General features: G+C 39.0%; 3 protein-coding genes across 7 annotated transcripts in view; 2 read left to right on the forward strand and 1 right to left on the reverse strand.

Annotated features, from left to right (window-relative positions):
* serinc2l (serine incorporator 2, like) overlaps window positions 1-6,724 on the reverse strand; it is a 12,212-nt gene extending 5,488 nt beyond the window's left edge. Inside the window, exons 1-10 of one of the 2 annotated variants that reach the window (XR_003051624.1) lie at window positions 6,570-6,724; window positions 5,061-5,222; window positions 4,686-4,873; window positions 4,507-4,586; window positions 4,231-4,368; window positions 3,965-4,134; window positions 3,579-3,669; window positions 2,645-2,795; window positions 2,330-2,539; window positions 1,208-1,355 (exon numbers count right to left, since the gene is read on the reverse strand). Coding sequence is in view for 1 of the 2 variants with exons in the window: in XM_008323590.3 (XP_008321812.1) it covers window positions 1,217-1,355; window positions 2,330-2,539; window positions 2,645-2,795; window positions 3,579-3,669; window positions 3,965-4,134; window positions 4,231-4,368; window positions 4,507-4,586; window positions 4,686-4,873; window positions 5,061-5,222; window positions 6,570-6,608 (1,368 nt within the window). In the remaining variant the exon portion in view is untranslated. Of the gene's footprint in view, window positions 1-303; window positions 1,356-2,329; window positions 2,540-2,644; window positions 2,796-3,578; window positions 3,670-3,964; window positions 4,135-4,230; window positions 4,369-4,506; window positions 4,587-4,685; window positions 4,874-5,060; window positions 5,223-6,569 lie in introns of those variants that run through there. The other variant, XM_008323590.3, reaches the window with a different exon arrangement.
* Window positions 6,725-7,634: 910 nt separating this feature from the next.
* stmn1b (stathmin 1b) lies at window positions 7,635-10,043 on the forward strand. Of its 2 annotated transcripts, none has more exons than XM_008323588.3 (5): window positions 7,635-7,782; window positions 8,922-8,962; window positions 9,069-9,241; window positions 9,352-9,543; window positions 9,631-10,043. In XM_008323588.3, exons 2-5 carry the CDS (start codon window positions 8,947-8,949, stop codon window positions 9,685-9,687), a joined length of 438 nt encoding a protein of 145 aa, XP_008321810.1. In that variant the 5' UTR covers window positions 7,635-7,782; window positions 8,922-8,946; the 3' UTR covers window positions 9,688-10,043. The 2 variants fall into 2 exon arrangements, with proteins under 2 accessions (XP_008321810.1, XP_024917661.1); XM_025061893.1 differs by having other exon boundaries at window positions 7,725-7,896.
* Window positions 10,044-10,818: 775 nt separating this feature from the next.
* The window catches only part of paqr7b (progestin and adipoQ receptor family member VII, b), an 8,495-nt gene continuing 4,173 nt past the window's right edge, over window positions 10,819-15,140 (forward strand). The window contains exon 1 of one of the 3 annotated variants that reach the window (XM_025061228.1): window positions 10,819-10,919. The gene's annotated coding sequence lies outside the window, so the exon portion shown is untranslated. 3 annotated transcript variants of the gene reach the window in all.

Here is a 15,140-nt window from a genome sequence, read left to right on the forward strand (position 1 = left end):
ATGCAAACACAAAACAATTCCTCAATTTTGAACCAATCACAATATCCACTGGAAAACAAATACAGGATTTGTTTATGGCAGTTAAAATAAAGAAATAAAACAGCCATTTTCACCACTGTAAAATACGCAGGTCTTATTTTAACTTCTGTTTACACCAAGATAAAGTTAAGTCCTATATAATGCATATATTTGCTGAACAAACATTACAACTGTCAACATACCATAACGGTAAATACCATTGTTTAACAGCGAATCCTTATTTCTGAAATGCCTCGACATTTGAGCAGTAATTTTTCTCTGACGTTCGTCACATGATTTGTTGCAGCACCCAGTGAACTCTGGTCTTTCTGGTGGATCACAGGCAGCGTCGTCGCAGTCACCTGCTCAACTATTTAACCTGCACCGTGCCTGATGCTGACTGCTAAGAGATCAATACCATTTAAAGTCTCTTCACTACAAACAGGCTGCTACGCCTGTACAGACTGATGACCGTGGCTGTACAAGGCCAGAGGCTGTCAGACAGGAGAGGCCGAGCACCAGTGATAAATCACCTTTAGATGAAGTCTGTGAGGAAGAGCTGAGATTAGTCTGTTGTTATTGTTGTTGTTGTTGTTGGTTTTTTTTTCTAGCAGGGATCTCTGGCTCAACGTGCAATGCCATGACTCTGCAAACAGCCCTGCAGCCAAGCGGGGGAACCCCTGTTATGATCCGTGGGGAGTGGCAGGTTCATCTTATCTAACTCTCACACTTGCCTCACTCTGGGGCTCCCAAAAAGGGCTACCCTGGTTTCCCCCGGCACCTAAAGAGCGGTACTACTTAGACTTTGCCAATCAGAGAGTTACAATCTTACAGGGCCCTCGTTAAAGGGAATCTGTAACTGAAGTGTTCTGAGGTACTGAGAAGGTGCATTTTTAGTAAGTCATTTTTTAATTATGCTGCAACTTAAAATGGAAAATCAATATAATGGAGCCATTAAGATTTTATACTATAAAAATGACTAGAAGAAAATCATTTAGCAGCCAAAGCCATCATGAAGTAGGATGAAAAAAGTAAACATTATAAAAGTTGTAGTGATACGTATCAGGTGTTTCTTTGTGAATTTCCTGTCTATTTTCTCTATGATATCCCTTTACACTGCATAATATACAAGACAAAAAGGAAACTTAAAAAAAAACAAAACATAGTGAAGCCAATAGAGCCAAGTTACCAAGTGCGTTCAGCTGAACTCCCTGTCAGGAAAGATGACCGGAGCAATGAGGGTCCAGAGGTAAAGGCCGAGGCCCAGCCAGCTGGAGCACATCTTCACCCACACGGCCGGCATGGTGCTCGTCATGGTCTGAGTGGTGGTGTCGGGTCTGGAAAAAAACAGGAGTCAATTAAAGATGTTTTTTTATTTACTTGACAACGACATAGTCACATACTAGAGATACAGAGAGAAAAACTCAGAGTCCATGCGGTGTATTGTGCCCTCTGGTGTTCATTGTTAGGCTCTACATCAATACCTTTTTCTATATCAGCAAGTTCTTGTCTATAAATTACAGTTGATCAGAGTAAATTCACATCTATGCACCTCTAACTAGAGATGTCGTGTACTGGTATCAGCTACACACCAGCCCTACTGCAGATCAGTGTCTAATTTTCCTCATGATAGTTGATTTTTTTTTTTACAGGAAAACAAGTCAGTTTTTTTAATTGAAATGTGCTATTACTGTAAAAGCTCTGTTCACTTTCTGTTGATTAGGCTGTGTTCACTTTGCAGTATTTCATTTTAATCATCTGTTTTATCATTGTTTTTTAATATTATTTTCTGTATTTTAAGCTCTGTTCACTTTCTGTTGATTAGGCTGTGTTCACTTTGCAGTATTTCATTTTAATCATCTGTTTTATCATTGTTTTTTAATATTATTTTCTGTATTTTATGCTAGTTTCTCTTACATCTTGTGTGACAACACTGCCAGTTTGAAGATTTTTTGTTTCATATAGGAATATTTGTTTCCTTTTAGATTTAAATATCCTTCTATTAATGAGGACCAAATACCAAAAACTAAGACTGTTAGCATTTTCCTGTTGAGTGTCGTTACTGTGGTTTGGGTTGAGCTCGCTCTTCACCCTTTCACCCACAGAGCTGTGTCACTTGTACAACACCGTCTTTTTGTTCATTGCATATTTACTGAAACCCAACATAAAACGTAGGTGAATTTACTCAGTACCACAGAGTACGCAAATGAAAATTGGTTTGTAAAAAGAACAGGAGAACCGCACCTGTGACCAGGTTCAATCCTGTGAAAATTGGTTTGTAAAAAGAACAGGAAAAAAAAAAGAAACTTACTGGTACCAGTTGGTGAGTGTCATCATGATGTACAGAGAGGCCAGACACAGGTGGAAGTGGAAAACTGAGTAGCTGTAGGTGACTGCGTCCTCCTCATTGTCTATAGCTCTGTGTACACCGTCGCCCCCCACCATGCCTTCTCGATCTGATGCACCACCCTCCTCTGTTTGCATCAGCTTGTTCACCTGGTTGTTGCTTGAGGAGCGGATACTAAAGCAGAGAGAAGATTGTCCAGTTAAAATAATAATAATTATAATAATAATAATAATAATAACAAAAGTTAGGGCATAAAAAATAACTTTGTGTTAAACCTACCTGGCGTAGAGAGTACAGAAGAGGAAGATGATCAAACCTACGATGCCCTGAGCGTCCCACCACTGCACGTGATCTCCAGTGCTGTCAGCAGGGGGTTGAGTGGTGCTGGTGTTTGACACCAGACTCAGCAGACTGGGGTTACACCTACGATCTATTACAAAATACAAACACACACGTTTGCAGAATTAGTCATTTTATTACACAATTATAAAAGTTACTGACACTGTGAGCAGTAAAATAAACCACTGGTTTAAAAAATGTTTCTGGAGCTGATTGTTCAGATTGACTCATGTTGAGATAAAGCTGAGGCAGCACTAGACAAAGCTCTAAACCAACTTTTAAAAACTAGAAGCACTGGTTTTCTAAAATTCAGTCTGACAGTTCAGCATTAACATTCAGGCAAAACAACACATTGTTCATTCTTCTAACTACCACAAAAACATAATGACATGATGACTAAACCCAGATCTGGTTTCTCTTATTACTGCTATTCACAGCATCACTGTAGAGAATGAGTACATTAGGAGAGGTAATTTGGTGTGGTAATTTGGTTGTTAGTAACCTAATAAAAAATTAGATTACTAACAACAACAACACTTTCTCACCTGATCAACACGTATTTTATGCCTCATGTATATTTGATTCTTTGCTGCGTTATCGCAACATCGCTTTCAATCATACTTCCAAAATAAGAATGTCTGGTGAAAATGATGTCACTGAAAATGAAAGGTTAACTCAGAAGAATTCTTCAAATATTAATCGTCATGTCATAGTCTTACAAGAACCTGTATCAGACTAAAATGTCACAACTCACCAGTGTGATCACACTGTTGCAGCAGATGAAGAATGAGTAGATAGACTTAACGATAATCTAATAACAAAAAGTCTCCAAAAAGGAGTGGAATCCGTGGTTTTGGAAAAAATAAAAACTCACTCGGGTTGTTGGTCATTGCAGACCAAGTCACATACATGGTGTAGAGGGAGATAAGTGAAGCCTGGAGCAAACCAGAGAATGGCTGAGCTTCCTGTAACACACACATAATCAACAAAATGAATATGATAAAATAGCAGAATTTCAAGGCTAGAAATTAAATCAAACTTCACTTCATCATTTATGTCTTGATCCTTTTCAATCACTTTCAGTCAAGAACAGAATCAATAATTAAAAACAAAATGACAATTCTTAAAATGTTTTTTACATTGTTGACAGGATGTATATTGTAGTGGTTAATAATTTTCAGCACTGGAACTAATATTTAAGTAGAAATTTGTGTAAAGTGCTTTTGTTATAACCTGAGCCTGGTGTTAACTGAACTGTACCTGTATCTTTGGTAGGATTGACACAACAGAGACGATGATGCAGAAGATCAGGTTAAGGCTGATGAACACTTTGTGTTCTGCACAGTCATCAGGCTGTGTGTAGTAAACGTAGAAAAGCACCACAGCAGTGAAAGCCAGGGCATAGTTGAGGAAGGTAAAAGTGAAGAGACCTGCCATTCATGATATAAAACAACAACTTAAAACTTAAGGTGTGACAAAAAGAAACTGAATAGATATAAATAAAAAGATAGAACTTTTTCATGTACCTGCATACCAGCATTTGTTGTCATTTTCTTCAGCCCTTTCAACCCAACCCTTGTTCCAGGAATGAGCAAAGTCGATGAGCAGAATAAGTTGGATGATGATGAAGATAAAGGATCCAATCATTCCAAAGTAAAACCACACTGACGGGTAAAGAGAAATACAGAAAATGTCAATTCTTCATAATGAGTGCTGGACAAGAAGATAGCTTTTCCATTGTCACTGATATATTAAGGACATGGAAACATGTCACTTATTTTGTCAATAAACTAAGTTGGTACCATTATGGAAGGTTCCATCAGGGATGAAAAACGCTCCAACTGTTATTCCAACCAGGATCAGAAACTTAAAGAACCAGAACCTGGATAGTAGCAATTTAGGACTTATCAAATACAACTGACCTGAAACTGTCTCAAAACACACTTTTTAATATGCAGGAAAGTAATAAACCAGCACTTACCCATTTTGAATAGCTGCACGACAATCTTTGCTGCTGCGGACACGGATCATGATGATGCAGAAGAGAAAGAAGAAACAGGTCATGGCGAAGCACATGCGATACACAGATTTGTAGCCCACAAGGACGTCACAGTTGGCCACATTTTCAATGCCATAAAATGAGGCACCTCCTTGGCAAAATCCTGGTATCTATAAACAATGAACACAATGAAGTCAGAAATAAAGGTCAGACGATGAAACAATTTTTTTTTAAATTCAAAAGGTCAGACGATGAAACAATTTTTTTTAAATTGTGCCTCTCAGAAAAAAATCACAAGATAAAAAGCAAGCACTAAATCACATCAGAACAGTTACTTATTTCACTTTTTAAACTGACTTTTCTGAGCTGTGTTTCCATCCCAGGGAGGATCATGATGACAGATACCACTGTTCCCATCAACAAAAACAAAGAGAACACCAGCCTGGTAATGACAGAGTTATTGGAGGAGGGACAGCAGCCGCACAGGAGGCATGGTGCTGAGCCACACAGACAGGAGGCCTGCAGAAATAGACAGAGGGTATGGGTAAGGGGACCGCAAACATTGTTTAAACACTAAAAAAAATATATCTACTTGTTTGAAAATAAATTAAAGACATTGAAAACACTGGACAAGGAAACTTAGAGCTGGGTCTCATTAAAAACCTTTGGTTTGTGTATTACTTGTTATTATTTACAAAAAAGGTCAATGATATTGGTCTGAGTCATCATGTAATCTTTAGCCTAGAGCTAAATAAAACAAGCAATAAAAAGTAGGTTGCTCAACAAAGCACAATTCAGGTTAAAGGGCGTAATCTACAACACAATATGACAACAGTGCTCTTGTAAATTCAAGTGAATATGGGTTGTTACAGTTCATTTCCTAACATGGTATCACTGCGACCACAAGACAAATTTTCTAGTGATTTTGCACAAAAATTGGGCAAATGTTCAAATAGTTTGGTAAATTGAGCAAAACATTTTTGCTCAATTTACTAAGAATACTTTTCAAATATAATATGAAGACTTTAAACGGCTAATAATTAAATAAACATATTTCAAACAACAAGAAAGTGACAGCTTTTAATTATGACTGTCAAGTCACTATTATTTGTACAGCAAACTACACAAAATTTTTATTATTTGTACAGCAAACTACACAAAAAACATTTTTACATAAAATAAGCGAACTGAGGAACGCTATATGTCAAGTCAATAATTTAAAAAATAAATAATTTACAAAGCGACATGATTATCCTTTAAAAAATGTTTAATATCAATTATAATATAAATTCAAATTTTATTTATTTGTTCAACAGCTCACGTATTAAACAGGGATTTGACGACGGAAGGGAGGCAAAACAGGAAGTCCTTTCAGAATGATGACAAAGTTGTTAAATATTTACTATCCTAAAGTTTCGACTGAAGTACTAACTCGTGGAAGTAAATACAATATCGTATTATTCGTGCAGATGTTCTTCTAACAGTTACAAGTAACGGCGTACAATGTACTTTTTAATAAACATATGTTACAACAAGATATGTGGTCATATTTATCCAAGCTACTTGTTATGTTTCTATACTTGACAATGGCCTCTGTTGATACTTCCTCCATTACACGCCTGCTAGGCTAACGTAGCTACATTTATATACCATGACAACTCAGCAATTAAGTAAAAATTCCGATATCACAGTATTAACTATTTTAACAGTGTTTAGGCCGCCATTTATAACGTAATTCCAGGGCCAAATAAAGATGACCTATTTTTTCGAGCTAACAGCTAACGTCATAACCAGAAGCAAACAACACAATATATTTTATATTCTGTGATATTTAAGTTAAGTCTGTTAATGACATAAGTAACTTACACAGCTGGCTAAAGAGCACAAAGCAAGACAGGCCCCCATCTTGGCGTTTAAAAGGTGAAATTGTTAAAGTTCTGTTGACGCCTTCCGCTTCTAGTATCGGTCAATTGTGATAAAATTGGTAACCGGAAGTCACAAGACAACCGGATATATTGTCGGCGTATTGGCTTTTCAAAATACAATTTTCCCAACTATACTGCTCATCTTTTATTTTTACTTTCCTAAAGCGAACAATATATTTTGCCCCGAACATTGCAATGCAGGCATATTTGGACATATGACAGTAATCACACATGGGCTCTTGTGTGTTTTCAGAATAAAGAGACAATATAATTAAATGATTTATGCTATTACTTAGAATTTCCTAAACCACGTACCTGAGATACATAAACAGAGAAACAAGTTGTGCTAGAGTCATCCTAAACAGCTACTGCTGTTAGAGAATATAAGAAGCCTCATTGAGGACAGATTAACCATGTTTAAATAACATTGCTACTTCAGTTGTCCACTTCTAAACTTGTTAGGATACTGAACAAACGTTGATACCACCTGGTCCCCTATTTCCAGGCTGGGTTGCATTAGGAAGGGGCGGGAGGGGCATATGAACAGCCATATCACTGTACAGACCCACACAATGGCGACACCTGATAAAAAGGACAAGCAGTCAGCGATTCAAGTACATACATTTTGCAATTCTATATTTGGACTAGTAATGGGGTATCGCTTTGTTACCCCATATCGTCACACTTAAACATATTCTTTGTTCTATGTCTTATTGATTGGGACTAAGTTACTCCTTTTGACTGTTAAAATGCGCCATTGCCATCACAGAGCAATAATCTCGGTGCAAATTCAGTTTACAAAATAATTAATTAAGGAGCTGGGTTGCACGATGGACTTTTAAATTCGCGATCGCTTACAATCAAAATCATACAAAGTTACATAAGTATGTATTTTTTAAAAAAGAAGCCCTGTAGCTCCTTCTGCCACCAGGGACATGCCAGCTTTCTCCCTGTTCTGTCTGTTATTTTAGCTGTTGGCGCTACGACTCCCTGCGTAGCTTGTGATTGGTGCATTTGGACCAATTAGCGCAGACATCTCGGGTTACGTTTGAGATCAGTCGGTTTTTTAGCGCCAAGGTGCAGATGTTGTTTGGCGGTTGAAAGTAGAGCCAAGGAGAAAGAGGAGAGCAGACTGACATCGGAAGCACTTGACGGTGAGGAGACAAAGGTTTATGTAAATGTCAATCCGGGCTTTCACACTTACCACGGCAGCAGTTTGAGGTCGTCTGACGCTTTGTTCTAAACTCTTCTCAGCATCACCGGAGTTGGTGGGTTTTGGTGTTTTGCTGTGTTTTTAGCTTGTTTAATTACTAGACTGTTAAAATGTTTAAAATATTTCAGTCATTGTTTCTTTTTTTTACATCCCCGAAATCTTTACGTTAACTTTTAACCATTTAGTTCACGGTCAGTTTTGTGAATTTTGAATTAATTGTTAAGCAAATTAGCCATTGTTTTTACAACACTGACCTGTAAAAACCGTGCTCTCTTTCCTAATTCACTTTTTTCGGGCTTAACTAACTTTTTTTTACCGTTATCTTTCTTACTTGTTGTCTTTTGTCGTGTTGTGGTTTAATTGTTGTTGTGCAGCAGCAGCAGCTAACTTTACCCCCTCCCCCATCCTCCACTGCACACTACATGCAACGGAGCACACACACACACACACACACACATGCAGTTGATTTTATAGACCCTAACTCTGCTCTCCTCTGTCTGAGGCTCCACTGAGGCGAAGAACTGGATTAGCCTGACTTGTCATGTCATGTTATGATTGCTTACCGAACAGATTATGTAACAGAATTGTATAATATACAGGGCAAACTCACTGTACTGTTATTTATTATTTATTCTGAAGCCATTCATCCTTGTCTGTTGAGTTTACGTTTATAGATTTGTTCACAGATTTTCTTTTTATTATTGCATACATTTTGTTGAAAAAATCTAAGTCGTTTGAGCAATGATCTATCAAAACACGTCTCTGTATCATCTGTTCTATTATGGCCATACTTTATCATTTTTATTTAACCATTATAAATAAAAATAACAAATGTTTAGATGATGATCCTACAGAAATGGTTGTTAGTTTTTAATTCCTAAAACAACAATAAATGTAACTCGGCTGCAAAGCGGTGCAAAAGCTGGATATGTCGACCATAAAGGTGTTTGAAACTTGATCTGTGAAAAGTTAAATTAAGCCTTGTTCAATTAAGATTCTACAGGAAAGTATTTCTAATGCTTGTAGGGTTTTCCTTTTTTCTTGAGCCTAATGAAATAGTCCCTCCATTTCTTTTTTCAGTGTTAAATTCAACACTTCTGCTGAAATGGAAACTTCTGGAGGTGAAGCACACTAATTCATAAATATTCAGAGATTCAGAGCACTGATTTACAGCACTGATGCACCACAGCCATTTTAATCTTGGTCATGAAATGTTATATATTACAGAGCTGCAAGTGAAGGTGCTGAACAAGCGAGCCTCTGGTCATGCATTTGAGGTTATTCTCAGCCCCTCAACCCCAGATGCTAAGGGGGAATTTCCACTTTCCCCTCTTAAGAAGAAGGGAACATCGCTGGATGAGATTAAGAAAAAGCTGGAAGCAGCAGAAGAGAGACGCAAGGTATTGACACAACATCACTGAACTCTTCCAAACAAGAGAAAATTACCTCTGAAAAATGTTCACAAAAGTTTACGCACCTTTCTTTAAAAATGTGTCTTGTCTTGGGCCAGAGCCACGAGGCTGAAGTTCTCAAGCACTTGGCTGAACAACGGGAGCACGAGAAGGAAGTGATGCAAAAGGCCATTGAGGAGAATGTCAACTTTAGCAAGATGGCCCAAGAGAAACTGAATCAGAAGATGGAGGCGAACAAGGAGAATCGCTCTGCACGGATGGCAGCTCTCAATGAGAAGTTCAAGGAGAAGGTGAGCTCTTCATGTTCTGGTGACCTCACGTGTCCTGCTGTTTCATGTGCAGACTGACGACCATCTTATCTCTCATGTACTAAACAGGACAAAAAGCTTGAAGAAGTGAGGAAGAACAAGGACGCAAAAGAGAGAGAGAATTAATTCTCCAGCAGATGTGGAAAATGGTCTCTACTTCTCCAAAGCTTTATTTTTTTAACTGGCACTTCTTGCTGTATTCAATCCAATTTTGCTGTATGACTTTGTGTGGAGTTCCCTGTATCTGTAGATTTCTATAGTTTGGCAGCTGGTTATGTTATTTTTGTAAGAAAAAAAGTTTCTGTCAATTTACTGCATTTTTGTAAGCAGATAATTGATGCTGTAGGTTCTAATGCACTGTACAATAGCATTAACTGTAGTTTCGTTGGTTTAGAGGGCTGGTCTGGGAGGAGGTGTCTCTTCACTGTTTGAAATCTGTTACAATTTAAAGCACTTGTCTGATTAAAAAAAAACAAATTTGGCACTTGGCCATGACTGGAGTCTCTTGTTTTTAAGGCGCTGCTTTCTGCTGACATCTAGTGGTAACGGACGCGCTCTTATTCCAAGTCGTTTTAAATCGTACACTTAAATAGGTTATTTATTTATTTATTTATTTATTCATTTTTTTACAATCAGAAATATATGAACTACTGGTTATTGGCCGGTTCTGCTCTTTTACATACAAACTGGACACCTTTCAAACTGACATGATGTGTTAAACAGTACATTACATTAGTTCATTACACTCATTGTGTCCTTTACAGAAAAAAGATATAGCAGTTTACTCCATTGTTTACCCATGTCATACTGTATACTCAATTTAATTAGGGAAAAAAATGCAATAAAAAAAGATGCAGCATGGTTTTATATTCTCTCTGAACAGTATCACGGCAGGTCATGTCAACGCTACACCCAAAAAGAAAACACTAATAAACAGAAGGGCACCACTCTGCAGTTGGAGATTACTGCGGGTCATGATTATCAGCTCAGCCATGTGGTAAAAAATGACACTGCACAAAGCAGGAAAGTACTTTGAGTATAGAATTTTTATATTCCTCCTTTTTGAATAATTTCAGGATGACATGATTAAATATAACACTTTTGAAACTGGTCTTTTAGGGTTTATTTTAGCAAAGAGGAAGAGGAAGGTCAGGCCATCGTTTGCATGTGTACTGTACGCCGGTTTGATAACCAATGTAAAACAATGCAACAAAGAAATGGGGAACTAGTAATTACTGCGGGTAGAGGGGTGAGGGGGAGTGGGGGGCGTGGGTAGGGGAACGGCATAATCTTTGACACCTGGCACACAATACACAAGCATCAAGTTCTGTCACTTTTGGGAGGAACATTAAGGTCGGGTGAGTGACTTTAACACAAAAAAGCCGTTGTAGAAGAACTGTCTTTTATTAGTTTAAACTTGTTTGTTTCGTGTCCAGGCTTGTGTTCAAGAACTGTCACTGAGTAGATATATACTGTATTTTCCATGAACCTGCTCAACCTGTTTTTTTTAAAGATTATTTTCTTCTTGAGTCTAATGCAAAAAAAGCACAGATATGCCTGTTTTAGTAAGAGACTAAAACACGGACACATCCTACCCATCGGTTGGTTTTATGTATCACCTACTTCCGTTGATGAAATGTGAATACTTGCGATTTACATGATTAGTTTCTTTTTCTGTCTGATTCAGTGTTTGTTGAAGAGTGACATTTACAACGCACATAAAGTTCTCTTTGGTTGTTCGACAATGCGATGCAGACAAAACACCCACAGTGCTGCACAATCTCGTCTTTGTCACTGTTTTTCGAGGAAGCTGTGGCTCTCGTCAACCCACAGGATTCCTGTGTAACAGTGTAACAAGAGTACCTACACTGTTGGTCAACACAAAAGACAAACGTTTAAATAAAACCCTAGACACTCCTCGCCTGTTGCTGAATTTACTCAGACGTATCGGTAACGTGTGCATTATTTGCACATGACTTGTGCTAGGATGACATAAGAGGAAACAATTCAGTAAAAACCAAAAAGAACAGTTTGAACATTTAAGGTTCAAACTGTTAAACAATGAACCAGGTTTAACAACGAACACAAGTTCATTGTTTGTTGATCACCAATTTATAGGTGAAATATACGTGATACATCTAATGCTTCATTAAATAGAGTGAGAAGATTAAAGAAGTTAAGTGTTAGTGCATTGGTATCTACTGTATATCCAGCAGGTCTCGGTCTTGGTAGGTTGAACAGGTTCATGTCTGGTTCTACGATGTCTGAATGGGTTTCCAAACTTCTGGACTAATTACTGTGTTTGTTTGTGTTTATTCGGACGTTGGTCTGTTCAGAGTTCATCACAGTTTGACTGTGTAGCTGAACCAGAGGCCTCACACTCTGACTGGAGGAGATCATTTGACTGTAAAATCTTTCATTACAACGCACGCAGTAATGTGCTCTTTGTTGTAGTCGGACACATTTTCATACTATGGTCGACCTCCTACAGACCAGGATCAGGTGATACGTTTGAATTAAACTTCATGAGTGTGAATAGTTTACCTCACACTTTGGTCGTTCACTTCTGGCGTTGACTCAAGCTCCCTATAAGGAATAAGAAAGAAAATACAACAAAAAAAATGTTATTAGAAACTAACTTACCATTAGTTAGTTTCTATTAATAATGTAATTCTTGGGTGAAATGACACTCGTTTTTTATCTCCAACTTGTCCTGTTTGTAATTTTGTGTAAGTCTAAAAATAAAGTCAAAACAATAACCATGAGGTGACCTGAGAGAGTCAGCAGTCTGGGCCCAGAGCTGCAGAGAGATGCCTCAGGGGAGTGACCGCCGTTCGTCAGGGAGATGTGGAAGAATTTTGTACTCACAGAGGGGAGGGGCTAGGTTTCCAGGCGAACGTTTCGGATTGGCTGCTGCAGTCAGCGTTTGCGGGTAGACAGCGCGGCGTCGCCTCCTGTGATTGGCCAGTGTCGCTGTCTGTCGCTGCTTGCTGTATCCTGGCAGCAGCTGCGCGGTGAGAGCCGCCAGGCGCTACCGTCATCCTCCATCTATCGGCTTCAAACAATGTTATCTCCACACGGCTGTGCTCCAAACCATCCACTGACCGCTGCATCCGAGCCTCTGGACTGATCTCAACATCTGCAGGTTTGTTCTGTGTTTTTCCCTTCCATTAGCGCCCTCTTTCTGCCTTTGGTCCACAGCGTTTCCTTTTGTGACATGATACCGGGGAATAGCATCATATAGGCTCAGTTGTGCCTCCACGGCAGAAACGTTTTGTAATTTTTTTTTAACCGAAATGCAGCGATGTGTATTTAAATTGTTCCCACAGATTAAAAACTGATGGACAGGGGGAGCTGAAGAGGCCAGTCTTGGCTTCATATTCACACTCAGACCCAGAGCAGCGTTATCTCAGACTCCGGCTCTGAAATTCTCACAGACATGTTGATCAGGTGCAGGTCTGCTCCTAGGAATTAACTGCAACAGGCCTATAAATAGGCCGGAGCTTAAACCCCAGACTCGGGAACGTGCCTCTGCGTTACGTTCGACCATTGTATAAGACTCATGCATATTTTAAAGGTGTGAAACCTTTGTTTGAAAGCGAGGGCGTGGACGTCGGATGGGCTTGTGTTACATAATTTCTTCCCACTCATCCCTCCACGCCTTCCCTCCTGATTCCGGCTCGGCCTGCGCTCATCAGACTGATCTGTCTGAGGCTGCTCCACACACCACTGAGAAACCAAGGCACACACATCATCAGGAGCCCTATTCACTCAGATCAATCACCTTAATCCTGCACTGTGTGTGTGTGTGTGTGGATCACAGTGTGCACAGGCCAATGCGCTGCATTTCATTTGTCGGGATAATGGTGCTGAAAGAGGCAGAAATCCAGACTATAGCCGTTCCAGAAAATAGAAAAATAAAAAAATGTGCAAGTCACATTCAATAATTGATCTGCAGAAGAGTGGATTAAAGCCCTTTTATATGAGCCTCGTCCACATCATCTCCAGTGTCAGTGTCATTTTTCCACTGTGGTGATCATATCATTTACATTCTGTATTCTACATTCTACTTTTGAACCGTTGTAATTTGCTGAGTTGCATCAACGGACCGCGTTGTTCTTCAGCCTGGTCAGATTATTATCTATCAGTTTACTTCATGTGGTGTTGTTTCAATCCTTACAGTCTGTCTTAATATGTCATAGTTCAAAACATGTGATGGATGACTTTTACTAATGTACAGTATCCATGGCATTAGGAGGTCACACGGTCACGTCCCGGCTCGGTTGGTTTTTCTATGTGGCGTTTGCATGCTATCACCACCTGTCTGTGGGTTTTTTTTCCAGTACTCCGGTTTCCTGCCACAGCCCAATGACATTGGAGATTAGGATTAGGTGAAGTGGAGACTTGAGTGTGTGCTCACACTTCTAGTTTACCTCTTTTAGCTCAAATACAAGTGCTTAAAGACACCCTTTGACTGGAACTTTCCGGTCCACTTATCTTCAACGAAGTCACGTGGACATGATCAACAGCTGATTGGACGTGGCCTCAGCCCTAGTTTTGTTCACGCGCTGCTGTTCTCAATGCCTTGCACAAGAGTGACTTAATTTAGATTTTTTTTAAGCAAACATGAGAATGCTGACTCGTTAAAGGGGCTAACGAACAACCAATTATCTACTGTCTATTTGAGGCATTGATAGGTGCAGAAATGTCACATTTAATTTCAAAAGGTCAATTAAAATGGTGGTAAGAATGGACCCTGATACTAGCTCCTGCTGGGCAATAGTGGTACTGCAGCTGTGGTTCTCTACAGGATGGGATGCCAATAGATGTGTCGATTGGCATCATTCTACATTTGAAACATTTAGAATTGGTGGTGTGCACACATGGCAGCAGTTAGCCGTTAGCTTGCTTGTGAAAGCCTTGGCGAAGAGCTTACGGGAGGAATTTTATCACTGGATCAAAATGGAAAAAAAAAATCATGCAGTTGATCAACATACAATAACATACGATCATCATACGACACGATGGACCATGATCCATCATCATCATAGCTGATGATGGATCATCATCATACTAGATGGACCACTGTACCGGCATCTAGATGGTAATAGTCTATATTCATTGTTCAGGACACGGGGCAGGGTTCGCTGCGACTTTCTTGGCCAGTCTCTACCTGTTATTGTGCTACAAGGTTCCATAAAGTTCTGTTACTATTTGACCCACAATCCTTTAGTTGATTTTCATTTGATGAAGCGTTTTTGTATTTACAGACAAAATTTAAAAACAGATGAGAATTTTTACACAGCCATTAGCTCCTCTATTATTAAAATGATCTCCGTATTGTTTATAATTAAGTGATAATATTCTGTCACATCTTATTTATCTCTCACCTAAAAGCTAACGTGATTTATTATTTACCAGGTGCTCACCATGACAGGGAGCCATTGATTGTTTGTCCACAAATACCCCGATAGTCGTTAAAGAGGAAGAAGCTCAGAATATTGGAGCACCGTGGCAGCTGGGGTCAGATGATTATTGCACCTAAGCTCTTCTGGAGTGCAGCAGTCTTTCAACGTCGA

Source organism: Cynoglossus semilaevis, chromosome 13 (genome assembly GCF_000523025.1).
Source record: "Cynoglossus semilaevis isolate Cse_v1.0 chromosome 13, Cse_v1.0, whole genome shotgun sequence".
Lineage (NCBI taxonomy): Eukaryota > Metazoa > Chordata > Actinopteri > Pleuronectiformes > Cynoglossidae > Cynoglossus > Cynoglossus semilaevis.

Excerpts from the sequence above, each read along its gene's own strand:
- stmn1b (XM_008323588.3), top strand. Across the intron at positions 9,242-9,351 it reads CAGCAGAAGAGAGACGCAAG|AGCCACGAGGCTGAAGTTCT; the intron begins GTATTGACACAA and ends GTCTTGGGCCAG. Across the intron at positions 9,544-9,630 it reads ATGAGAAGTTCAAGGAGAAG|GACAAAAAGCTTGAAGAAGT; the intron begins GTGAGCTCTTCA and ends TGTACTAAACAG.